The sequence below is a fragment of the Thunnus albacares genome, chromosome 8 (genome assembly GCF_914725855.1).
Source record: "Thunnus albacares chromosome 8, fThuAlb1.1, whole genome shotgun sequence".
NCBI lineage: Eukaryota > Metazoa > Chordata > Actinopteri > Scombriformes > Scombridae > Thunnus > Thunnus albacares.
Genome location: NC_058113.1, coordinates 14,365,987 through 14,391,722, shown reverse-complemented (window position 1 = coordinate 14,391,722; position 25,736 = coordinate 14,365,987). Strand labels below are relative to the sequence as shown.

The following is a 25,736-nucleotide window of genomic DNA, read 5'->3' as shown; positions in this document are numbered from 1 at the left end:
AAACACACATAAAGCTCTTAATATGTATGTTTTTTAAAATATTGACAGTGTCCTTCCTGTGGTTGCACTACTGTATGTGAATGCTAATGTTATGTTTATAAAAACCTGGTAGATTATGATATATTATGACTTTGACTCTAACTGAATATAGATTTTCAGCACTGTCCTATCATTTATATTCTGAAAACTCAGGGACATGAATATTATCATTTACCCTAAAAAAAACTGTGCTTAAATGTTTGAATAGATTGAGATCTCGATTGAACATCAAGACTTTGAGACCAGGAGAAATTAAATTCTAAAATGAGTAAAAATGTAGTGTAATGTCAGCGTAACTCTTACCAAGTTAAGACGACCGTGAAGATGTTATTAATTCTGCCCACAGATCAAAATACTTGCCAGGAGAAGCAACTTCCTGTAGAACTTAAAGTGTCAATTTGTGTTCTGGATGTTTGTTTTGCTTTTTTTTAAAAAAATGCTCATTTAAAACGAGATACATGATGGACCACAGCGCTGATGAACATGAAATAAAAACTGTTAATTCTGTTAATACTACAGCTATAAAACCTGAAAAGAAATAATTTCAAATAAATCTCTGTAATGGAATAAGAAGGTGCACAGTCTGATTTCCATTTCAGCATTATTTTATTTCATTGTTTTTTTCCTCCTATTTGACAAGATGGCTGATTTAGCCCAGAAGACAAAATAAAAACCAGTGTTTACTATTATGAGTTCTGTACAATTTACCAGTGATATACACCAGTATAGCTTACAATATACCAACATGAGCAGATTTACGCAACAACAAAGAGATAAAATAGATTGTTTTGTTTGCTTGTTTTTTCTTTTATATTTGTATCCCTATAACACCCAAGGATTTGATAGTTTCATTGCTGGCTAAACATGGAAATCAAATCTGGGTAAAATAGGGTTAAACAAATCAGATTTTTTTTTTGGTGCTGTGCAAATATGCTCTTCTCCATACCAGTATATCATGCTATACTGGTACAGTCACCAGTACATGTCATATAGCAGTACGTCATACTCCATGTGGGGTCAGTATTAACAAAGACACAAGTGTTCTGCTGCATTTTCAGTTCAGTGTTTTGTGTCTGCAAGACAAGACGAGTTCCAGTCATGTGGCTCCACATTTCGTGTGTGTGTGTGTGTGTGTGTGTGTTTGTTTCCCTGGTGACTGTTGTCAGGGGTGACACCAGGCCAGGGATAGTGTTACACCTGACAGAAACTGGGACTCAAAGCACAAAAAGGTTCAAGTCGTGTGGTTCGTCTGTGTTCCCGGGGAAATCACTTTGTGACACCAGTGGGTGAGGGGACAGTTACAGGTGTGACACCAGTCTCACATGAGGAACAAACTGGACGATACTGCAGGCGAGGAGAGAGAAAGAGTGACCAGAACCTGCCCAAGAAGATGATGATGTCTGCTCCTCCTCTTCCTCTAGGATGAGCAGAAAGTACGCAGCCACTCGGACTGAACCCTCAATAGCCACCTTCTGTCTTTATTTTTCTTCGCTGCTCGTCAAGAGTCAATGCTGGGATCGAATATCTGCTTGTGTTCCATGTTACAAACAGTTTTCAGTATAGAGGAAGAAGACCGTGAGCTGCGAAAAAAACAAAAAAAACAAAACATGGAGCCAGCCGATAAAAAGGGTAGACTAAGATAGAGTGCGAGTAGGGATTTTCCTGTCTGGTGTGTTTACCCAGACACGGTTGGATTCTTCACATTTTGGAGTCTTTAAAAACCTGCTCTGATCAGAGCTGAGGAAGACTGCAGGAAAAGAGGAGGAGTAGTTAGAACGAAAGGAGAGGAAGGTGACAGCAAAAAGAGAGGAGAAAAGGAGAGAGGAGAGGTGAGATAGTCCGCAAGTTTTAATCCGCTCTTCTCGTCTCTTCTTCCGTCTCCTCCTCTGCGATATTCTGAGTCTATAAATAAAACCTGGTGAGACAGAGGGAAGACGGGAACGGATGGAAGAGAGAGAAAAGGAGGAGTAACGGAGGGTGAGAGGCCGCCTTTATTGTAAATTTTCTTGAAGCATCCGCCTACAACCGCAGAAGCTGAATGGTTTTATCTGCTCACTGATGCATGGCAACGTGGAGGTATTTCAAACTGAGGAAGGAGTTTCACATCCAGGGAACCAAATCTCATGATGTCAACCAACGCACTGACATGGCTGCTGGCTCATCTTCAGTCCTCTCCCTCTGGATTCTGCTTATATGGGTGCTGTGAAGGTTCGTACAGATATGTTGCGGATCAAACGGAGTCCAATCAGCTTCTGATGGCTTTTCTTAAAAGTTGTATTCCGCTCAATTACAGGCCAATGTCAGCAAATCCAGACCTACTGTAACCACTCATTATTATATTCCAGTCCAAAGAGAGTGAAGCTGCCAAGTCCCTGATTCAGGAATAGTTTTTGCTCTGTTCTTAGTACTAAGAAAGTCACAGTGGTGGAGAGTTTAATCCCAAATGAACTGATTACCTCGGCGTACACAGGATTCAACAACTAATGATTCTTCACAGACTTGTTGTCAAAATATCAGACACCACTGTTTTCTCCTTTTGTTGTAAAGCTGTCGGCTCCATCAACTCTCACGTGTCAGGAGTAACGGCTGACGTCACTAATCCAGGAGTCTTTAGTTCTCCACTAACAGTAACCACATTGAGTCCGTGTGTCAAATAACAGACCGGCTCAGCTGATGTGTGGCTAGTGCGGGCGGGAGTGGGCCATCATCTTGAGCCGAGATTGGTCAATGACGTCCAGCAGATTCTTGGCGTCGACGGCGAGAGCGTGAGCCGCTGTCAGCATCTGCTTCTTATAGTCCTGCTGAAGACTAGAGCACAAAACACGCAACATTACTTACACGACAGATTCTTACTCATGAGCAGATGAATAGAACATTAAAACAACAGTGTGCAGAATTGCAGTAGCATTTAGATTAAGTCTCTGTGGCAGACAGCTATGCACAGTCTTCATCAGAATAATGAGAAAGATGCTATAATCCATCATTCTACTTAGTGGCTTTAATTTATGCAGTCATTGTGTATTGAGCTCTGAGCACTCAACAATGTACCTGAATGCCTCCTCTGTAGTCATTTGCTGTTGCTGCTGATCTGCTAAACGTGCTGCTAACGCTACGCTTTCTGTCTAGACATAGGGTAAGAGTGTCCATTCATGATTCAAAGCTTTGTTTTCGCTGTCTACTTGGCAGCTGGTGTTTAGTTGGCAGAGCCGTGAAGCTCTGCCCTGCCCCTGCACAGAGCGGAGCGGCTCATTGATTGCTGGTTTATTCAAAGTTTATTAATATTAAATGTTATCATGTGTCCAAACTGCACCAAATTCGACACCACGCTCCCTTGGGTCACCAGGCAAACACCTGTGTGTGGAGATGACCGGATGAACAGTTCAAGAGATACGTGAAGGACACACATAGCGACAATGAATCCTTCCTTTAGTACAGAGATATTTCTCAGTCTGTTACCAAATTTATTAGCATCCCTTAATGGAATAATAATGTATCCTGTGAATAACTCTGTTCAACCAATAAATAATAAAACACGAGACAAGACAGAAGGTGTCTATTACATGCATGTTGTGTGATGTCTTCAAAGATGAGTCAGTGAAATTAAACCATTTATAGTATATTGTGATGTTGTTAGTATGTGTACCCACCTGGTCATCACATATTGTTGGGCTAACTTCATCTTTCCAATCAGTTCTGCCAAATCAGAGTTCAAAAGCTTTTGTGCCATCTCGATCTGTGAAAAAACCCCAAAACAACAGAGCATAAAATACTGAGCTGACAGAATAAAACACACAACACAAGATAGATTATAAACACAGATGACGCGTGTGTGAGTATATGTATTTGGTTAGTGAGAGTGTGTTTTTACCTCTCTGTGTGTACTGGCTGGAAGTTGCGGTAGAGTCTCATCTACTGTGGCCAATAACGTCCTCAATGCCAGACCCACATCCTGAAAACACACACACACACGTTATTTCTTAGAACAGGAGGAGTTAAACTAAATATTAAAAAATATATTACAAGGTGTTTCAAAAAAATATCCTGTATGTAAACTTAAAAAACACATGAAAAAGTGATTTAGAAAACACCAGTAACCATTCATTCGAATTCAGATTATATTTCCTACAATATGGGACAGCAGAAATAAACAACAATGTCAGCTTCAATGACTCATGAGGAGACTTTAATTACTAAATCACTAGTGAGGTCAGGGGTCAGATCTGTCTGGATAACAGATGAATCACCAATCAATATCAGAACTCTGCCCTCTGAAAACTGAAAATATATGAAATCATATAAAACTGTATAAACTGCACTTGATGCTTTTATGTGTTTAAACTCAAAGTTCAATCAGTAGTGAGCAGAACAGCAACACTGACTTTTTTGCTCTTGTGCCTTGGTTACCTTGACCATGGGAACGTATTCCTCTGGGGGAGCTGGTTGAATCTTGCTCGACATCTCGATCACAGCTTTGACCAACCCCGTCACGTTCTCGTACACCTTGTCATTAGATCGATCCAGATTGGCAGTGGGAGGTGGGCTTATCTCTTGGGGCTGCAGCTGAACGACGAAAGGACAAAAAGCAATGAGTGGCAGGTTTTAATGTGTGAACAAAGACCTGCAGAGCTGAGTGGGGAACGACACAGAGGACGAGTTGATGAAAATGTGGATGAGAACAATTAACTTCCTACTAACACAGTTGCCTGTAAACATCCAGCACAATTATAGAGACGTACAAGAATCATGTCTGTGTTTAACTAAGGATCATTTGTCACTTTGCACATCTGGTGGTGGTAGAAAGTGGGATCATTTCCACTTAGACAACACTACTTTTAAAATAGTGTTCAGATGAAAAAGAAAAGCCACTACTGCAGAGAACAGTAACCTCGCAAAGAAAAAACTGTGTGAAAGAGTAAATTAATAAATAAGTGATGGATGAATGAATGGATATGTGAGGAGGTTATCTAGATCTATGACATGCTCCGGCTGTCAGTAGACAGACGTTATTGAACATAGTTCTATATTCTGACCACTAGATGGCGGTAACACACTGCCACCACCACATATTTATATTAATCATGATAATTTAATTCAAAACTTACAAGGCACGACTCTCACCTTGAAACAGACTAATGACTAATTCTGTCTGTGTTTTCAACATCTTGTCTGAACACTCTGCTCTGTGTCTGGCTCACTGACCTCACCTGACTCGATTGTCTTTGTACTTCCACTTGCTTTCTTCGAATCCATCTGTGCTGCTAAATGAACTTTGCAGCACTATAAAATGTTATTGTTTGTACGTACTTTTCTTCCTCTCAATCCCACTGTTCCCACCCCTCGTTCCAGTAATAAACTACATTTTCACGATCAGTCACAGACTGTTAAATCTAAAGAAAATAAAACAAAAATATATCACAAAACACACTTATTCTTCCCCAAGAATGCGGACGGAATGTGTTTGACATGGAATAGAGAATAGAGGTTGCTAGTTTTTCACTCTAGCACAGAAAACTGAATAATAAGTGCGTAATTACTCTTCTAGTGTGATTTAAGCAAATTAATTCTGCAGGATTTCCAGTGTGATTGACGGTATAATATTGTTAGTGTAAGAAAATAAACAAAACCATTTTAGATTTGAGTGTTAGCTTTAGGAGGAAAAATAACACAATTGAATCAAGAAACTAGACAACACAGAGATCTGCAGGGATGAAATATGAAATGCGTTGATATGCTCACAGAATTTCTTTAGACTGCTAAATTACAGAAGAAAGAAGAGCGCAAAATGAATCAAAGTGTGATTAACTAGGAGACAAGACGCACAGTAAACACACACAGACAGTGTGCTGCTTACCCGCCAGGGCTAGGGTCAACAGTAAGGCAGAGTGCAGGAGGAGGAGGAGGAGGAGGAGGAGGAGGGGAGGGAGAGAGGGAGCAGCCAAACGAAAAGAGGAAAAAAGGAAAATATTAATGCTCTAAGCATTCAAAAACATGCAATGTGTATATGTGGTAAACGTTGTGTGTGTACATGTGTAAAGCTGTTCTTATGGGTGGCATTTATTTCTATATATTCATAAGTGTGTGTTTTTATATCTGTATGCATATACTGGTATGTGAGCAGATGTTATTTTTTGGGGGTTTGTGTGTCACTGTGTGTGTGAGTGTGTAAGTACCTTCACACCGTCGTTGTAACTGTCCCCGGTGTTTAGACAGGCCAGACTGCCCACTTGGCTCTGGGCCCCAGGTCTGGGGGGTTTCTTTGGGGGGGCTGCATGCTCTGCAGGACACAACATGTGAAAGTGAGCATGATTTCTCCTTACAGTTTTACAGTCTCATACAAATTCTCTCAGCAGTTCATTTTAAGAGTCTGCACACTGTGGTAGCTCACATCAACCTGAGCATCGGGCTACAAAAAAATCAGTCTTTAAATGACTTGTTTTGTCTGACCAATGGTCCAAAACCCAAAGATTCAATTGAAAATGATATAAAACAGAAGCTGGAAAGCAAATATTTGGCATTTTTGCACGATAAAACAACTGAAAGTTATTATTAAAATTGTTGCCAATTAATTTTCCGCAGATTGATCAAAGAGACTAATTGTTTCAATTCTACATTAGTCAATTAAATAATCAAAACATGAGGAAAAATGATTTTGAGTACAAAGAAAACATTAAGATCCTGATGTAAAAACATGTTATCTGACGGTCAAACTCTCTCCTCTCTGCAAAGCTATTTTAAGCTACATGTTTTTCTATTTTCTCTGCACTCGGCTGTTTGCAGGGTTGGTATATTTACGCTCCAAGCGCACAACCTATTGAGCCTGACATGCAGTCTGGGTCCATATAAACAGAGGTTGGTTTGCTCGCTAGCAGGCCAATAAGCTGCAGAGTTCACGATCAGATCTGTCATATTGTGGCAACAGACTGTTCACTCTGCAGGCAGACACTGACACGCACACACTGACACTGTATCTGCTGTGCAACAGACAGAAACAGTCGCAGAGGGAGAATCAGTATCTGTGTACAAAGAGTGAACAGAGTTATGTATGACATATGTTTGGAGATTTAGGGACAGAAAGAGAAAAAAGAATACAACAGTAGTGGTCATGTGACTGTAATTCAAGGGTTACAGGCCTGTCTATTACCTGGTTTGCCAACGGGCTGGTATATGTGCTGGTTTCCTGTCTGCACAAACAAACACAACAACAAAACATTGGGTTAGCAAGTGCTCACACATAATCAGAAGCTTGACAGGAAATTAAAACTTTGCAGGCAAAAAAAAAACCCAGCTGGCTCTAAAAAAAAAAAAAAAAAAAAAAAAAAAAAAAAAAATGTAGGGAATCCAATTTAATTTTCTTGTCACACGACACAGAGTTTCAGTTTGTTCTTGTAAAACCCGGCGAGTTCACAGCCGTCTCCAGGCGAGAGGCTGTTTCTCTTTTCAGTGGTGTGTGGTCTACTTCTGTGTTAACAAAAATATTCTGTTTGGCTACAAAGGGATAACAAAAAAAAATTGGCATTTCCTTTGTTAGTGTTACCCTCTCAAAACCGGAAAAAAAAACCCTGCTGCATGTATTTATAATTTGATGGTTGTGAAAATACAATGATGCCACAAACTCTCTAGTGCTGCCAGGCATGTTACATATTTACTTTGTTGCATTATTACTGAATCTTTGTTGTTCTCTCAGTGTGAGAAAACAGCACAGAGGGCTAAGGAAGCCTCGATGCCATCGGAGTATTGCGGTCTGACAACCACCAACACCCAAAAATACTCTACAACAGCATTTTACACACACACACACACACACACACACACACACACACACACACACACAGACAGACAGACACACATACAAACGAGGGAGATTTTCCCACCACAAACCACAGCCATTCAATGGGAGGAGGACAAGCAGTGAGATGAATTACAGAGACAGAAATATCTGTCTTGCCCATGGCAACTTCAGACTGCTACAACAACTTCTGCTGCAACAACATCAACATAAAACTTGATGTTCAGTTGTTGAGATTCCAACTCTGGGATTTAGTCATAACTACTTCATTTTGTTCCAGGATAACGATACCTTAATATCAGGAAAGCCTTCAAGATGAAGTTAACTTTCAACACAACCGGTGCTTAAAAGATGTTCAAGTTGTTACACGCAGATTATGAGCATTATGTTTTACTGCAAATTATTTCACGCTTACATCACAGCAATTTTTTTAAAAATGATGAAGTTAGCTCTCTCCAGTGATTAGTCACAAATGTGAAAGCCAAGAAAATGTTTCTTCTCTCACAGACATAAAAACTTGAACATGTTCACAAAGATGGATGTGACAAGGGCTACAGCTAACGTTTATTTGCATTATCATTTAGTCTGATGATTATTTTCTAGATTTTTCAGAAAATGGGAACAAAATAATAATAAATGTTCCCCTTTATTTATTTACTTTTTTAAAAAATTGCAGATTCAGTCCAAAAGCCAAAGCTATTTGTAGTTTTCTACAACATAATACAAAGGAAGCAACAAACTATTACAACTGAGAAGCAGGAACAGGGGAACATTAAGAATTTTTAGCTTCAAAAAGAAGTTAAACTATTACGTCACCAATTATCGATTGCAAAAATAGTTGCTACTCGTTTCAAACTCTAAATGTAACACTTTGACATTTAGTGAAAGTTAATCTGGATCTTTAATCAACAACCTTTATTGTGTGAACATGTTGGAAATAATATCCTGTTTAAGTGTGTAAGACAAATACCTCTGGCTGCAACTACTACTTTAAGATACTTTAAGATTTCTCCTCCGATGTGGCTTTTCACACTCTGAATGTTTTAACAGTGTTTTCTCGGTGTGTAATTACAGATGAACAGATTTAGGTAGAGCCTGGTAAACTATAGACTACCTCACAGTGGGGACAGAGAGAGAAGTAAACATGGCTGTTTTGTTTTCTTATTCTATTAATAACCGGTGATACTATGGGAATCCATTGACCCCTCATTGCTGACCCCGCTCCCAACGGGTCACTTCCTGTCCCTGGATCAATCCCCTCGGCTCTAATCAAAACATACACACACTGCAGCCAAAGGGTCCAACCAGAATGTGAACTTCCGTCAACGTTTTCTTTATCTGACATCCTCCTCTCTTAAAAACACAAACAGTTCAGAAAAACAACTTTCTTCTACTTCAAGATGCTCATGCTGAGTGGGAGGAAGGGGATCATGATTTTGACAGTGAAAATCAGAGAGGGGCTGAGTGAAGTACAGTTATTTCAGCCTGGTCTGGTCTGAGTGACACCTTAGACCCCAACTAACAGTGAGATGAATGGAGACAGAATATAGCTGCAGTAAAAAAGAAAGAAAGCTTACTGGTGGCTGGAGTCCACTCTCTTCTCTGTCCAGACTCCCTCTAGAACTTCTGGTGTCTGGTTTCTAAACACACACACATAAATAAAAAATTACATTAAAAAAATGCCAAAAATTACCTCTATATATCAACATTAAAAAAAAAAAACATTCAGTGCTGGTTTCATGTCATTTAACAAGCAATTAGAGATTCACTGATACGAGGTTCTATATTTAAATACTAGTTGTGATCCCCCCCCTCAAAAAAAGTAAGTCACATTGCTTTTCTGTTTGTGATTTCACAAAGGACTTTTGGTACTGGGTCTGTATTCCTGGAAAATGCTCGGAGACAAATATCCTTTTATGGCAAGCTGTCGGCTCGATATCCCATGCTTTGTTTTCAGACTGTTGCAAACTCAATCATTTCAAACTGTGGGTTAATTCAAGATGTTTAGACTCAAACGATCCTTTATTATCAGTAATACATGACAATAAGAACCCTGTTATTAGTAAATGAGTTACAGTTTATAATGTGTTCTGTCTGTTAACTAATTCACCAAAGTTAAATCCAAAGTCTTAACAATGATTCAGCGAATGAAGAAATGTATGATTCAATCACGGCAGCGCACAAAAACATCACAGTATGTATCCAAACATGGTTTTCCTGCCTGAGACTTCCAATAAAAGCAGGAACACGCTGTACAACAAAACAAACTTTTTACAACTTCGGCACAACTTTTCAGATTGACAGTTAATCCCCCCCAAATTTTGATGCCCCACAAAAGAAACCCTACAAACAAAGAATAAAACCACACACCCACCACCACATTTACACATACAACGAACCATCCCACCCCACAATCATGCTCCCAGCAGCCCCTCTTGCCTACCAGTTTTCCGAGACAGGACTTGAAGACCAGCATTGCCATTGAGTTCATCTAAGTTGTCTGATGAATTGAGTTGTTTGAGGTGTTGTGTCTGCTCTTGCTATCTGGTTCTGATCTTATTGTATCTCTCACTAGAGCTCTGTCTGCCTCTTTGACTGTTTCTTCCTGTCGGTCTGTCTAGCCTGTATCCTTGTCCGTGCCAGCAGTTTCATCAAGAAAAAGAATTCAGATTCAACTCAAGCTTCCTGCCTCCAGCACACTTATATCTGACTCTGACGCACGGAGGGTAGGGAAGGAGAGGAGGAGAAGGAGGGGGAGGAGGAGGAGGAGGAGGGATGGAGCAGTCACTGTGCGAGCATGTCTATCTTTCTTTCCCAAACACTTCTCCTTTTCTCCACCTCTCTCTCGCCCCTCCCTGAAGTGACAGTGTTATAAAAACCAGCTAAGCTACGACACACACTTTTATATGTAAGTGCCTGTGCACCGCCCCTCCATACACACACACACACACACACGCACGCACGCCTCCCCAGATTTTCAGTAATCTTGTGTGTTGTCAGTTAGTGGTTGTGGGTCAAAGACAGACTGTTGACTGGGCTGTCAGATTCTCTAAGCCTATCATTAGCCTGGAATTCACACAGGCCACACCTGCGTACAAACTCTCTCTTTCTCTCTCACACACACACACACACACACACACACACACACACACACACACACAAACACACAAACACACAATAAGCAAAAACCCCAGACAGCTCCTTCAATCAATGTTCACAGAAATATGCATCCTACGTGAAATGTTCTTCCCTCTTCTCTCATTTCTTTATGTCTGAAGGTCTTCCCATAAAAAGTAACATTTCTCACACTCGAGCTGTGAACCAGCTACAAACCTTGTTTTCATATATCTTTGTTTATGTATGTGTGAGTGACAAGCAGTGATGGCAAGTAGGTCTTGCAGTCATTATGAACATACTGTAGAATAACTAACGACCAGTTAGCACTCCAAAGCTAATATATGCAGGAGAGATTGCAAGAAATTTCTATCTTCATGCAGATAATTCTCAACATAAAAAGTAGGGATCAGGAAGTGGACAACTATAATTTTTTTTTGGAAGAAATCATGCATATCAATTACTTTAATTCATGTTTTTTTTTTTCTCCAGAAGATCAGTGACTATGAAGTTGGCCACACAAATGCATTTTCTTTGGTGCGACAAGTGATATGAATGTTTACATCACAACACATGTTGGCATTACATGTCATGTTCATTTTAAACAGTCACACAGGAGTCACTGTGTTGAAAATCACATATCTTACTGTATTTGTAAAGTCGATGCCCTTGCTAACAGTGCGACCAAATGTGGTTAATCCCTGGTTACAAATTATTGAGTTGCTAAGCAACAAGAATTTAATGCCCCAATTTAAGAGGAATTTGAGCTGGTGAAAGCAGAGAGAAAATACTGCAAGTATTGTGCATAACAGTTCTTTAAGAGTAGCTCGCTGAGGAAACTGATCAAATGAAAAATAAAACTGCTCATTTGAAAAACTGAGATAATAGTAACATTTTCCACCCTGTCCTAAGCTTTCAAAAATGTGATTCTTATTTGATCCAAGAAAATCCTTCTTTTACTTTTACTCATCCTTGAAATTCAGAGCAGGTCACTGTGACACTGGCCCTTCAAAAGGTTTAGGATTTAATGCAACTGCAGCAGGATTAAACCAAGCTTTCAAATTTTGAGTTTCCTTTACAATTGTGCTTCACAAATCTCCACAGGACTAATATCACAAACATGATCCTAACTAACCATGACTTAAGTGATTTTAGATATATTTAAGCTTACACATCTCATTTATTATTATTTTTCCATTTATTACACTTCTATGTGTGTTTGTCCTTGATAAGGGTGTGATAAATATCAGAGTCCATTGATAAATTTACAAAAAACATGACGACATGCATCATGGAACTGGAAAAAAAAAAAAAAAAACACAACTGACATGTCAAAGATGGCGTATAAGCAACACAGCTTTTTCTTGCATGTAACAATAACACATTGCACCATGCACAACAAGATCACACACAAAAAGCTGTTTGTTCATGTTCTACTTTTCTACTGTGAACTGTTCCTGGTTATACAGAGACTGTTTGTGAGGTTATGGCTCATTTAAATATGAAAATGGTCTTAAATTTTATTTGAAGTGGTAAAAAATACAAATGGTTATATTTAACTTGCAGAAATATGTCAGCAAAACTTTGTTCACCTCTGAGATAGAAATACCCCAAAATACAGAAGCATTATCAAGCCTCTAACAGAGTATAGTATAGTAGGCAAGTATAGTCTGTCAAGCCAAATTGTAACTTAAATGTACTGTTATGTTTTTAGCACTGGGTATGTATTAACTTTATGTGTGAGTGTCTTTTCCTATGTGTGTGCTGTGTGTGTTACCAGCAGCCTTTCCTCCTGCTCCAGCCACCTCTGATCCTCCTCCATCTGCTGTTGTTGTATCATCAGCTGTTCCTCCATGAACAGGCACTGCTGGCCTACACACTGCTGCATGTCTACAGCCCTGTCCTACACACACATACACACACACAAACACAAACACAAACAGAAATACAAACGTGCAACAAAAGACGAGGCATAGCGACAAACATGCACACCAACACAGGACCACATGCGCAGTCACAGACGCATGAGAAACATGCATGCACGCACACAAACAGAGGACATGGAGACAGACAGACACATACACCAAACTGATGAGAGGCTGAGCGATGGTGGACACACACACTGAAAATAACGGGTGTTGATGGACTGTTGATGTGTACCAGACATCAATGCTTTATCAGCTAGGATCAAAAAGTTCACTCTTAACTTTTAAATACATTTGTGGACTAGACTTGTTATGCAGAAAGTATTTTTTTCATTCTTTATAACTTCTGTTTACAATACTTGAACTGTACGAATAGGAATGATAAGTCTGTTAAGGTTGCCAGGCAACCAATGCAATATTAGCACCATGTATCTCTAGGAAATGGAAAAGTCTTTAATAATATTGGCCTCTCTGTTATGGACTTAGATATTCAAGATTTTGAGATTGTTAATACTTCATTTAAAAATTAAAAATTAAAAAATGTTTCAATGATTTCCAACAACTAAGAGTGTGATTGGATGCAAGCTAATGTAATGTCCATAACAAATCAAACAAAATAATTCCGCATGTGTTGCAGTTAACAATCCTATCATAACTTACCCGTGCATGTTAGTGTGTGTTTGTGTGTACGGGGGCAACATTGGTCTCCTACCTCCATTGCTGAGCCCCACAGTGCCATGTCCTGTCCGTGTGGCTGGGGAAGGTGCTGTACATGAGAGTGTGTGTGGACGTGGTGGCGGGGGTGCGTGTGGGCGTGGTGTGTGTCCAGCATTGCCGCCGGCGGGGGGTACAGGGCACTCGGCACCGAGGGGAGCGTGTGAGGGCCGGGGTATCCAGCCATCTGACGCAGAGAGGGAGGGAGGACAAAGAGAGAGAGAAAAAAAACACAATGTTAGACTGATATTCTCGTTGTTTTGATAACTGCAACATTAATTGCTGCAGCCTGTAAATTACACGTACATTTGTATTAGATTATATCAGAATTTGATAGACATAACAGTAGCAGAAGAAAACATTGGTTGTGTTCAGTCTGTAGAAGTTGTCTACATACCTGGTAGTGTCCAGGATGCTGGGGGCTGGGGTAAAATCCTTCACTCGAACGAGGACTTGGATAACCTGGTCTACTAGGCTGCAGACAGAGAAAGAGACAGAGAGGGAACGAAAGAGAGACGATGGACAGAGAAGAGGAGAAGGATGGAAAAAGACACAGAGTAAAAACAACAATAAAGTTACGATGCTTCTTCATCTTTTTCCCCAAACTAAATGTTAGAAGACAGGACACCAGAACATTCAGACAGACAATCAACACACAAACCTCAAGGAGCTGTTTGTGTGGCTGTGTTAGCCGTCAATCAAAACAGGGAACACCCACTGGGCTGCAAGTCCAGCAAGCTGTTAGTTGAACTGGCGCTAACTAGTATCCCTATGTTACAGACATTAATATCCATGGATAATAAAGCAACGACTATCGACCATTAGGATTACTGGTTAGATCATGTGATGCAGGTTAGGGCTGCACGTTCACCAAGGACCTCTCATTCAAGCATTGGCCTTTTCATATTAAAAGAAAAAGGAGGCACTGCTGCCAACAAGGCTGAAAGATGTTTAAAATATTTCCAATTATCAAGACAAATGATGGTTTTAATACTGTGTGATGCAAGCTTCTGCTGTGTGCTGCTGGCTAAAAGTAGAGAAAAGTGAGCCCGATACTTGATTTTATTACTTCATATTCTTTTCTCTTCATTTGCTGAGTACCTGTAGCTAAAAACAGAGAGGTACTTGATGAACCCACAGCCTAGTTTCTTCTGTTGGTTTCTGGTGATTTGTTGAGATGAAGCTGTTGAAAGTTAATGAACTGTTTCCCCTCTGACACAGAGCTCATTTCCATCACAACGGTATTGTACCATCTACCTTCCACAGTCTCTCATAGTAGCTTTCTCTGGACCACACCTCCGACAGCAAGACGGACACAAAGAAACACAGGGAGGGAAACGGATGGCAAAAAGTATGAAGGGAGACAAGGAAGATGAAAAGGAAGAAAGGACAAAGAGAAGCAGACGAGACAAAGAAACTGAGGACGAGACAAAAAGGAGCTTCAAACTCTCAGACAGACAGAGAGGGAAATGTTCAGCGTCTTTGTGAACATGTCACACATGGAAGAACCCACGGTTCCTACACAAGAACAAAATTATATCTTACAAGCCCTTACACATTCACAACCCTGTGCTGGGGAGGTTTCCCTGGGAATACCCATGTTAAAAATATAAAGATAAACACAGGGACAACAGACAGGCGGACTGGAGGGTGAGGTTAATCAGACACGACTGTCGCACCAGGATAACTATCTGGAGACTTCAGGATGAATATTTAAAAGCAAGAACGAATGACCAAATAAATACATGAATAAAGCCACAATGTTATTGACAGGGACAAAGCACCAACTTTCCGTTTCAGTGCTGGCTGTGCCACTTATTACAGTATAGGCAAGTGATCGCAGCAGCAATTTAGACCTGCAGATGTGCCAAAGTGCGCCATCTTCTGGCAAGGAAATTAAGCGTGTACAAGTTTGACAATTGTGCCACCTGCAGGCCACGAGTATTACAGATGCCTTTTTTATTTCTTTGTTTGCAGATTCTGCATAGGGGAGAGCTCAACCTTTTGAAAATAAATGTGCATATTTGTGGGTTTACTACAACCTTGTTCTTTGTATCTAGTGAAAATATATGGGTATGTTTTGTTAACAAAAATTTCTCAAGCCGCAGGTATGCAGGCAGAATAAGCTGCCTTAGACTAGCACATTTTTGTTGAGCCAAGTAAAGATAAAGATAAAACTTTTGTAAGAGAAACTGTTTTCAAACAGGGAACTTGACAAACCTTCCAAAAATAAATGCATTGTTGCCTTTATGTATTGAACATTATTTTATCAGATACAAGCAGATGTGTAATTTAACAACACAACAATTTCAGGCCAGCACATGTTGGACACATTGTAAGTGGGATTTTTTTTTTTTTTTTTTTAACTTAACCTGTCTGTGTGAGACACATACAGTATTCCTGTTCTTACCATATAGCCCCATGGTATAACTCCATGAAGAATTTTAGGAATGCTGAGTAGCACAGTGTTCCCAGCATTGAAAGTCATAATTCATAGTGTAAAAAGGGGCACGAGGGAGGTAGGGTGCTGCCACATGCCCGCGGGGAAGACTGAACTTTCACCCCAAAAATGGGATCACCTACCAAAACAAGCTCACATGTAGCACTACTGTCGAGCAATCAACAGCTAAGTCAAGGTGACAGAGAGCCAGGAGTTCAGTATAAACAGGCTTTAGTAGAGGGAGACCTTTGTAGCTAACTTGTTATGTATTTATAGAAACTGCTTCAGTCCTAGGCTTCACACATTCCAATAAGCTTCAGTAGTAAATACACAATATATCAATGTGATACAGAATATATTATAGTATTAATTGCAATAAGCCTCACAGCATTACATTTAACTCTCCTGTAAAGTTACAGTAGTTAGTCAGAGCTCTTTGCTCTTGGACAGAGTTGATAACCAGAACTGGGGAGTGGAAAAAGCAGCATTAGGTCAGGCTTTGGGTTCCACCACCTAGTGTAAAAAAATGTTAACATCTGTTTTGAGCTCATCTCACTCATTAAATTACAGTGATGTTTAAAAGTCGACCACAAAATTCTTTCCTCAATTCTGTGAATATTTGCTTTTTCTGGCTTATCCGTAAAGTATAAGTTCCATGTGTGTTAGATGAGTCAGACTGTTTGCTCAGTGGAAGAAGGATTTTGCACAGGCATCCTGAACGAGCTAGAAATAGGGTGCAATAATCCGAGGACACATCAACACAATGCCTGACACAGACAAACCAGACAAAAACAACTACATTTAATCACGACAGAGGACAATCAGCAGCATGTCCTTTATAAGTAGAGCATGCTACCAGGATAAGCATAGACATACTGATGGCACAGTCAGTGTTGGCAAGCACTGTATCAAAATCACTCCACTCAGGTTATCATTAATGATTCATACGTTGGATTGGGTTTAGTCATAGGTGCCAAATATTAAAACCAAAAAATGTTGCAACATTCTTTTCTAAGCCTGTAACAGGTCATATTTCCCATCCTGAAAATAAATGTGAAGGTCTTCCCTCCCTTTTTTTGGTATAATTAGACTAATATGTTTCCTAAACTGAACCACAACTGGACATTTATATTGGATCTATTTCAAGTGGCTGACTAAACACTCTGCTAATTTTAACTTTGGTGAGTAAAGCCAGGGTTGTGAGTGCAGACTGGCCACTTGTGAAATGAGCACCAAACGTAAATCAAACTTTGGGACATTTCAAGGAAAAACCCACATATTTCTCTTGGCAAGCATGATTTTTTTCTGATATCGAAAACATCAATAATAAAAGTGTTAAAATAGGCAGATTTCTTTTCCGCCACTAAAATTCAAAACAAAGGTTTTTATGTTTGTTTGCTTTTGTTTGCTTTTGTTTTTCTTTTGCGAAAGAGGCCTGACTGACTTTATTTCCAGACTTTATCATGGCTTTTGCCAATTTACTGCTGAAATTTTTAGGTATGAATGCTCAGGTGAATTTTTGTAAGATTTCAAAATGCATTTTGGGAAATATATGAACTCACTAAAGAAGGTAAAAATATACAAAGTAGGTCGATGCTATGTGGGGAGAACGAAAAAGTAAATTACTAGACTTTGCATTGGACACAGATTTGTTGTTTTGTCTCATATGCAAGATACAACAACAGAGTAACTGAATGTGGAATTTTCCTTTTAATCACCTCGAAGACTGATCAAAGGCTCTTCAGCAGTGAATGCTGCAACATTTTTATGATACAGATTTGTGAGTTTGTTAAGTGGTTATTATGCAATGATACACCACCTGCCTTCAATGGTGTGCACTGGAACAGGGAGGGCTGTTCAGTGCAGGGGATGGGTAAAGGCATGTGGGTAGTAACAGGGAGGCTGGGCCTTCGACTGGGTAGATGGGGGTTACTTGCGGACAGGGTAAAAGCAGAGGGTAGTGGGGGGACGAGGGGGGCCAGTGGGGGCCTCCCACATTGTGGCTGGAGGTCAGAGTCAGGTTGGGGTGGGGTACTGGGATTAGTTTGGCAGCCAGGGTGAAAGCTGGGCAACGGCAGGGATTTAAGATGAGAATTTGACTGAAGCTGGATGTTCTGAAGGTCGTGGAGACAAGCGTTTGACATGTTGTTGGACAGAGAGTTAAGGTTAGGACTAGATTGGGAAAGGAGTGAAGGGAGGTGCCTGTCATAGGAGTGGGATCTATTTGGCTTTGGCTGGGATGAACAGGGCAGGTGGCTGTTAGTAGGTGGATTTGTCTTGTGGGGCCAGCTGCCTTTGGGAAGACTGTCTGAATTTGTAAGAGGTGGAGAACAGAAGTCAGCGTGAGACGGTGGAGGCAATTCGGGATTCAACTTGGTGTGGTGCAGAGAGAAAGAGCGATTGCAGTAAGAGGTGTTTTGAAGGGGAGGTGACTGAAGCTGAGGATTTGGAGAAGAGGAAAAGTGATGGGAAAACATCAGAGATGATGAGGTGGGAGTGGGCAGGCGAGAGGAGGAGCAGGGAGATGAAGGATGAGGGTTTCCAAGGCAGAGGGAAAGCTGAGAGGCAAAGTGCTGGTTTTGATGGTAATGGTGGTGAGGAGAAGGAGCAGACAGACAATCCAGACTGAAGGTTGGCTGCAGGGAGGGACGACGGCTGGGCTGCAAACACAATAGAGAGACAAAGGTGGAGGAGGGACATATGGAAATAAAAGGTATCATGGAAGACAGAGGTGTAGTAGACAGGGGAAAGAGACAGGAATGTGCACAACTAAAACCAAAACCATACAGTTACTGTGATTCACAAGAGCATGAAGTGTTTTTGAACCATCAGTGAACAGTCTGTAACTTCCCAGAAGAAGAATCATCAAATTCCTTGTTGTGAATGAAGTGGCACGAATGCACTAATGCATTCACTAAAGCTGGCAAGTTTTAGGCAAGGACAACTGCATCACTGAAGGCTTAAAAAAAACTAATCTCTCAAGACATATGGCTTTAGTTGTAACCAAAAGAAGCAGCTAACAGATGCTAACAGCAGGGGCATGAGGGCAGTAGGCAAGGATGAATTAGCCAGCAGCTGGGGCAACAAGCTGTGAGGTGGAATGGTACTGGTAGAGGTGGGGGTGGGGATGGGGGTTTGTGGACTCACGAAGGGAACAATTTAAGAAGTAATGTTATATTTATCAAAGCAAATTATTTAGGAAATACACCTTGTTAACTCATTTAAATGGAGCAGTTTAGCAAAAATGTTATCAGTTTTGTGTGGAGGGGTCTGATAGGGGTCAGGAGCTTAATGAATTCATATTACTGAGACCCAGTAAATTTCCATTGTTTTTTCTCCCCTGTAAACTGTAACAGAAACCTCATCCTGCTCCCTATGGGGTGATGATGCAGAAAAAAAACCTACATAACAACTCGCTCCTGCAGAAATCCTGCATGTCAAAAAAGTCAAAATGGTCAAATGTGAGGAAAATTCGATTGATTTGCTACATAATTATTGTGTTCTTCAACTTCAAATTCAATATCTCACTGTGAATAGTGGTCAGTTAGAATCATGTGTAATGCAATAAAGAATATAAATCACTAACTCCATTTGAAAGCATATTAGATCACTGTCATCATATAATTAACTAAAGAGAACATGGGGTTTGCAGTGATCAGCATGTCTCGCTGCAAATAGCACAAACACAACAACACAGCAGATAATGCAGGTCATGAGGACAGACTTTTTATACCTGCTTTACTCACACAAACATACACACAGAGAGAATAGACAGACAGACAGAATCACCAACCCATGTGGTGGATTAGTGTCTTACTTTTGGTGGTGCTTCATCAGACCCTCCTGAATCCCATGACACAGTGACCTGCCTCCTCATCTCCATCCTGTTCCTCTCTTTCTGCTGGACCTTCTCCTCCTCTAATATAGTGCTGGAAACAAGGAAGGAAAAAAACAGGATAATGTATCACAAAAAAGGTTTCTACTGCAATGTTGTTTTAAGTACTGGAAAGAGGCAAAAGAAAGATTTTAGGTAAAGACATGCAAATGTTTCAGTATCGCACTAGAAATAAACCTGTGGCAAGAAGCATGAATATTGTGGTACAGCATTGCCAGACATGTTGTTAGGCCAGGTACAAAGTGAACTGAAATGAACCAACCAAGTAAGTCTGAACAATCTTGGTGAATCTGATATTAGAGCAGGTATAAAATCGTCTACTTTGTTACTAGTCTTGAAAAATACCCCTTAACAACTGTCTTTTTTGCAAATGAGAAGCACATCAAAAGAAAGTAGCAGTTTTATATATATAACAGTATGATGTCATCTCCATCCTGCTCTACTCTGAACCATTTTGATATAGAGAACATGGTTTTCCATTGAGTACTTTCAACTAACTTGACCACCTCATGTGTGCACAGGTAAAAAAAACAAACTCCCACACATGCACACATCCCACAGTACAGGTTTATACCAAGAACAGTTGTTGTCTAAAAAGCAAACTGCCTGCAAAAGTTCTACCTATTGTTAGAAATATGACGTCAACCACATAAATGCCTGCACAATCTCATGCATACAGAGCATTCTTCACACACTGTCTGTACAGAGCGTCAAAATCTGAACCACAACAGTCAAAAGGAAATTACAGCCAAAAATCAACTTTGTGATATAACATCTTATTGCTCAGTCTTTTACAAACATAACAGTCCATTCCATTTAAACAATTTGTCAAAGTAACCAAACCAAATTTTCCCTGCAGTACTGTTAGGATGTTCAGCAGGAGCATCCAAAGACAACATTTAGTCATACTAATGTTACACTTCACTGTGAATTCACAGTAACTACTGATATTGCTATGACGTCAGGAATATTAGTTCCAGCAAGTAACCAGTAAACCAGAGAAATATTGCTTAAGAGCAGCTTGAATCATCTTGAGGTTTAGCAGGCTTCCACGCCCCTAACTCAGCGCTTTTAGGTCTAATGTAGCCAAGAGGAACACACTGTCTTTACTCACTACAATGACTCTTACTGACCTGTCCCCTGGTGAAACTTCTGCTAAACAAAACCCAGATTCCCAGGAACGTGCTGGTGCTGAAGAGTTGATGGTTTCACGAAACAGAAAACAGAGTGGTTGAACAATCCAGCACACAGACTCTTTCTACCCTCCTCTCCTTGACAAGGGTGAGTGCTATTTCTAGTAACATCATTAGCCTCCTGTTTCTGTTGTTTCCTGCCGTCTGTGTGTATGTGTGTCCTTGCACCTGTCTACGTCAGTCCATTTCTATGCTACTCAGCCTAATAGTGGATTTAAAATAGGGAGAAAATAAAGATTATATTGTAATGGATAGCTCAGTTTTGCTACACATTTTTTTTATTTTTAGATTAATTTAAATTATTAAAATACACAAAGACTTTCATCAAAATAACAAAAAACTAACCATATAACTGCTTGAGAAAGCATTTTTCTTTCATAAGTGATGTCTAAACATCGTGGCTGCATTCCAACTTTGTGTCCTTAACCTTTTTATTTAAAGTCTATTTAACAAGGCAGCCCGTAAGAAATTTATCCAAATGAATCCAGGCATGAATAAATCTGCTAACCGTGCCTCACAGTTTAACAGTAAATGACATCATGTATGAATACGTGTGATGACGACAACCTCAGCACCTGGCCACATCAACCCTAGCCGTCTCCTCCCTCCCCTTCTTCACACCACCACCTGGAAAAACAAGGCCTATTGAGTTTATTTACTCAGGCTTGGCTAACTGCACAATCTTGGACTTTTCAGAAACGCCCTGCCTCACTCTCACGTAGTTCTCACCTGAGAGCTGCCCAATACAACCTCCACTGATGGCCGATGGACAACACCAATAAAGATATCTGGGCTCAAGAGCACTGAGATTTAAACCATATACTATGTGGCCTCTACTCTCAATCACACTTTGTTAAAGCTGTCACGGCGGCAGATCCACACAATAATAACACCGATGTAGTTTTAAAGACTATATGCAGAGATATGTGTCAATAGGACAAATCTTGGTGGAATATTCATCACTGCTGAATGTTTTTTTTTTTTTTAACCAACTTTGACTGAAACATGAAATTTTGAAATGCAGATACAATTTTTGAAGTAATAGCTGAAGTAAATTTACAAAAGGCTTCAGAACAAAAGCAGACTATATTTAAAATATGTCGCCTAAATACTGAAATTACATTATATTATCTTTACAGCATTATAAATCAAAGAGAGGCAAGGTGGCTCACAATTATGCAAAAAACACACCACGCATCCACCTTACTGAAGTGGACACAAAATCCCTTCCAGTTCAGCAAATCCCATTTCGTGGCTACCGTCAACATCCTTGTTTAGAAAAACATACAAAGAAAAAAGAAATCCATCTACCACTGATCTTCAAAAACAACCATGAATGATATTTAGGATGTATATAAAAGGGCCGCTCCCAAACAGCTTTAGACGAAACATATAGATATTGTTGCGCCCACTGGTTGAAGAGCGTTGTTACACACAGCCCCAGTTAGAGTTGTAAAAAAGAAGAATAAACTTTTTGCTGTATTATAGTCTGACACCACAACCTTACTTAAGGTCTTATGAGAAAAAAAGACAATACTTTACCTCTAGACAAAGCCAATCCAATAGCACCAGAGTATATCCAATCAACCCCTTTTAAGAAAATAACAAAGCCACTAAAACACTGATGGATGAGCAGCACTCAGCACTGATGTACTACTGAAGAGCAACATGAACAACTGCACCACTAAAAAGATTAAATCCACTTCTCCTGGCAGGATGACACAAGTATGCTCTTTCGCAGCTGAACACTAGACTACAGCCTATTCACCACACATAAACGTCACTATCTGGATAATCTGATCTGAGAATAAGAAGCCCTGGTCCGCTAGCTATGGGAGTACAGCGCTACAGTAGCTCTGCTTGCCTTTTCCTTCCTTCTTTCATTCTCTTTCTGTCTCTCTCTCTCTGCTCTTTGGAGAGCTGTAGCTCCTGGCAGCTGCCCACTGTGTAAACACACACACACTCATGTTGGTCTGCCGTCTAGGAAAACTGTAGTAGTAGCTGAGAGCTGCATATTTGGCAGGAGAGACCTATAATTGATATTATGATATAAAAGCTGGCCAGACCAAAGTAAACTAAATCATATACCCTTATATGGCATGAATATGGCATGATTTCTCCTATTAATAGCCAGTGACTACAGTTAACATTGTCAATATTGACTTGGTCTCCAAGACACTGGATGAGGCACGTTAAGGGTTCCTCAGTTCTGCTTTATGCCATTTATATCACAGTCAATTAGAATAAATGTTCTTAATTTTGTCAGCTTAACACCCAAATGCAGTTCACATGTACTTTTCCACACTGGGTTTTCAGACCAGTGAGACATACAACCACAAACATACTGTAAATGTGTCAGACTAATGAATGGATCTCCATGATGCTTTTGGATCCAAAAATATAAATAAAGACAGTAAGATCAGGACGACACAAAGAAAAGGTGAAAGAGTTCAGGAGAAACAGAGTGAGTAAGAGGAGTAGAATCAGTAGAAGAGCGAGGAAAGCTGACATGAAGAAAATTGGAAGAGGAATCGTGGTGGAATTTAAGGTGTGAGTCATGCTGGTTTTAAACAAACTCATAAAACCACAGGAGTTAAATATGCACTCTTATTTTCCTGTTTCTGTGTGTGTGAGAGAGAAAGAGAATGAGACAGAGAGAGAGTGTGCATGTTGAAGGAAATAATGATGGCATCTTATTGTGCTGCTGGAACTTACAGTACTACACCTCTGTTTTATTATGAGTGTTTATGTAGAAAAACATTTCAAACCTTAGCATTTGTGATGAAATGTTAAATGGAAAAATTACTCTAAAATATATGGATATCAGATCCAGTTTTCTGCAGTTGAATTAGTTTTGAGTGATGTAAAAAATGCTACTGTGTGAATACATATAATGTGGAAAGAGTCTCTCATTTCCTTTCTTCATGATGTACACTAAGTTACTAACTACTGTGCTAATATTTTTAGATAATTGCACTCACTCACATGCAGTTTTTTAAAAAACATTTCAATTGTAAATGCCTAAAAAACAAAAAAACTCCTAAGATGTAGATATCAAACAGATATATAGATTGTTAATAATAAGCAAAAACATCATATTAAATAGCTATGTGTAGATAGTGATTTAACATTGATTAGGGCTATAAAAGCATCTTTGTTCTGCAGAATCAGTTGTGGTCGATCATCTAGGACAATCCCTATCTGTTTAAAAATGAGAAAACTGTCATTTAGTGGACAAGTAGGATCACTTAATGAAGAGATTTTTAAAAAGCAAGTAAGCATGCTACACAATTATCACATCTTTCAGTGGTGTGTGGTCTGAGTTGAGGCCCTGTTGTTACTTAAAGGGAACCTATTATACTTATTTCCAGCTCTATATTTTTATTTTTGGACTCCACTAGAGTAGCTTTGCATGATTTGCAGTTCAAAAGTTCTTATTTATCTTATATTGGCCCTTTATGCAGCCCCTCAGTTCAGCCTCAGGGCAGCACATATCAGAGTCATGTTAAGTTACCAAGGATGCAAACCCAACGTTTCCTGCTTTACTGATTCAAATTAAAAGTTTTTAAATGACTAAATGACTAAACAATGGGAGACTTTTATCTTGAAGAATTTAAAGGAAATGAAACATGTTCCTCACTGAATTAGCAGAGCTTTGTTAGCTGTGCTAAAAACCGGTCAAAACAACAACATATGGAGATATCTGGAGCTCTTTGTTCAGTGGATTATTTAGAAATAATGCAGGGAGGAATAGCACAAGCAGAAATAACCAGTGATGATGATGTCTGATGAAGAGCTGCAGACGACCAGCACACCTCCAACAGGTAAGCATCTTATTTTACTTTGCTGTGCTGTGTAATGGAAAAACACTCACAGCTTGCCAGCTCCACTTGAGTCATGGCTCAATGGGAATACCCCCAAAACAAATGGAAAATGCCAGAATGTTAGCAGAGTGGAGCAGTGACCTTGTGTCAGATGACCATATAAGGAAATCCGCCACAAGTTGATGTCGGCTCAGGCTGAAGGTAGAGAAAAACATTGGAAACTGAGCGTTCAGAGCAGTCTGAAGCTGGTGCTTTTTGCTCACAGAGATTACTTCTACATATGTTTACCTCATTATTTGACACTTTGGTCATGTTTAATTTGAACATCCAACATTGTAACATTTTATATATGACTGAAAATAAGGAAAAGCATAATAGGTCCCTTTAAAGGAACAGTATGTAGAATTTAGTGGCATCTAGCGGAACGGACTTGGCAGAAATGGAATATAATATTCATAAGTATGTTTTAATTTGTGTATAATCACATGAAAATAAGAATTGTGTTTCTGTTACTTTACAATGAGCCCTTTATATCTACATAGGGAGCTAGTTGCCTTCCATGGAGGTCAACCATGTTTCTACAGTAGCCCAGAACAGGCTACACACTGGTCCCGTAATTCATGTAAAATCTGAGTCACAAAGTTTCACCTTTGCTCAACTCACCATCTAAAATTCATGGTAGTTTTTTTTATTAGCACGGGCAGTATTCCTGTTATGATGATTTATGCTGCCATCACAGACCATGCTGAAACATCACCTCCAAAAAACTACAGGTCTGTTCATGTCTGAATGATTTTGAACTGTTG

The 25,736-nt window shown here is 39.7% G+C and overlaps 1 protein-coding gene across 12 annotated transcripts in view; it reads right to left on the bottom strand.

Moving 5' to 3' along the window:
* Positions 1-626: 626 nt before the first annotated feature.
* Positions 627-25,736, bottom strand: part of LOC122986684 (focal adhesion kinase 1-like) — a 65,468-nt gene continuing 40,358 nt past the window's right edge. For 5 of the 12 annotated variants that reach the window (XM_044357988.1, XM_044357979.1, XM_044357983.1 and 2 more), the window contains 12 exons: positions 19,836-19,947; positions 13,976-14,053; positions 13,577-13,765; positions 12,717-12,842; positions 9,403-9,465; positions 7,181-7,220; positions 6,210-6,313; positions 5,891-5,899; positions 4,444-4,599; positions 3,908-3,988; positions 3,687-3,772; positions 627-2,847 (listed from right to left, as the gene is read on the bottom strand). In XM_044357988.1, coding sequence (XP_044213923.1) covers positions 2,721-2,847; positions 3,687-3,772; positions 3,908-3,988; positions 4,444-4,599; positions 5,891-5,899; positions 6,210-6,313; positions 7,181-7,220; positions 9,403-9,465; positions 12,717-12,842; positions 13,577-13,765; positions 13,976-14,053; positions 19,836-19,947 — 1,171 coding nt within the window. In that variant the 3' untranslated portion in view covers positions 627-2,720. Of the gene's footprint in view, positions 2,848-3,686; positions 3,773-3,907; positions 3,989-4,443; positions 4,600-5,890; positions 5,900-6,209; positions 6,314-7,180; positions 7,221-9,402; positions 9,466-12,716; positions 12,843-13,576; positions 13,766-13,975; positions 14,054-14,083; positions 18,679-19,835; positions 19,948-25,736 lie in introns of those variants that run through there. The other 7 variants (XM_044357980.1, XM_044357989.1, XM_044357991.1 and 4 more) reach the window with 4 other exon arrangements.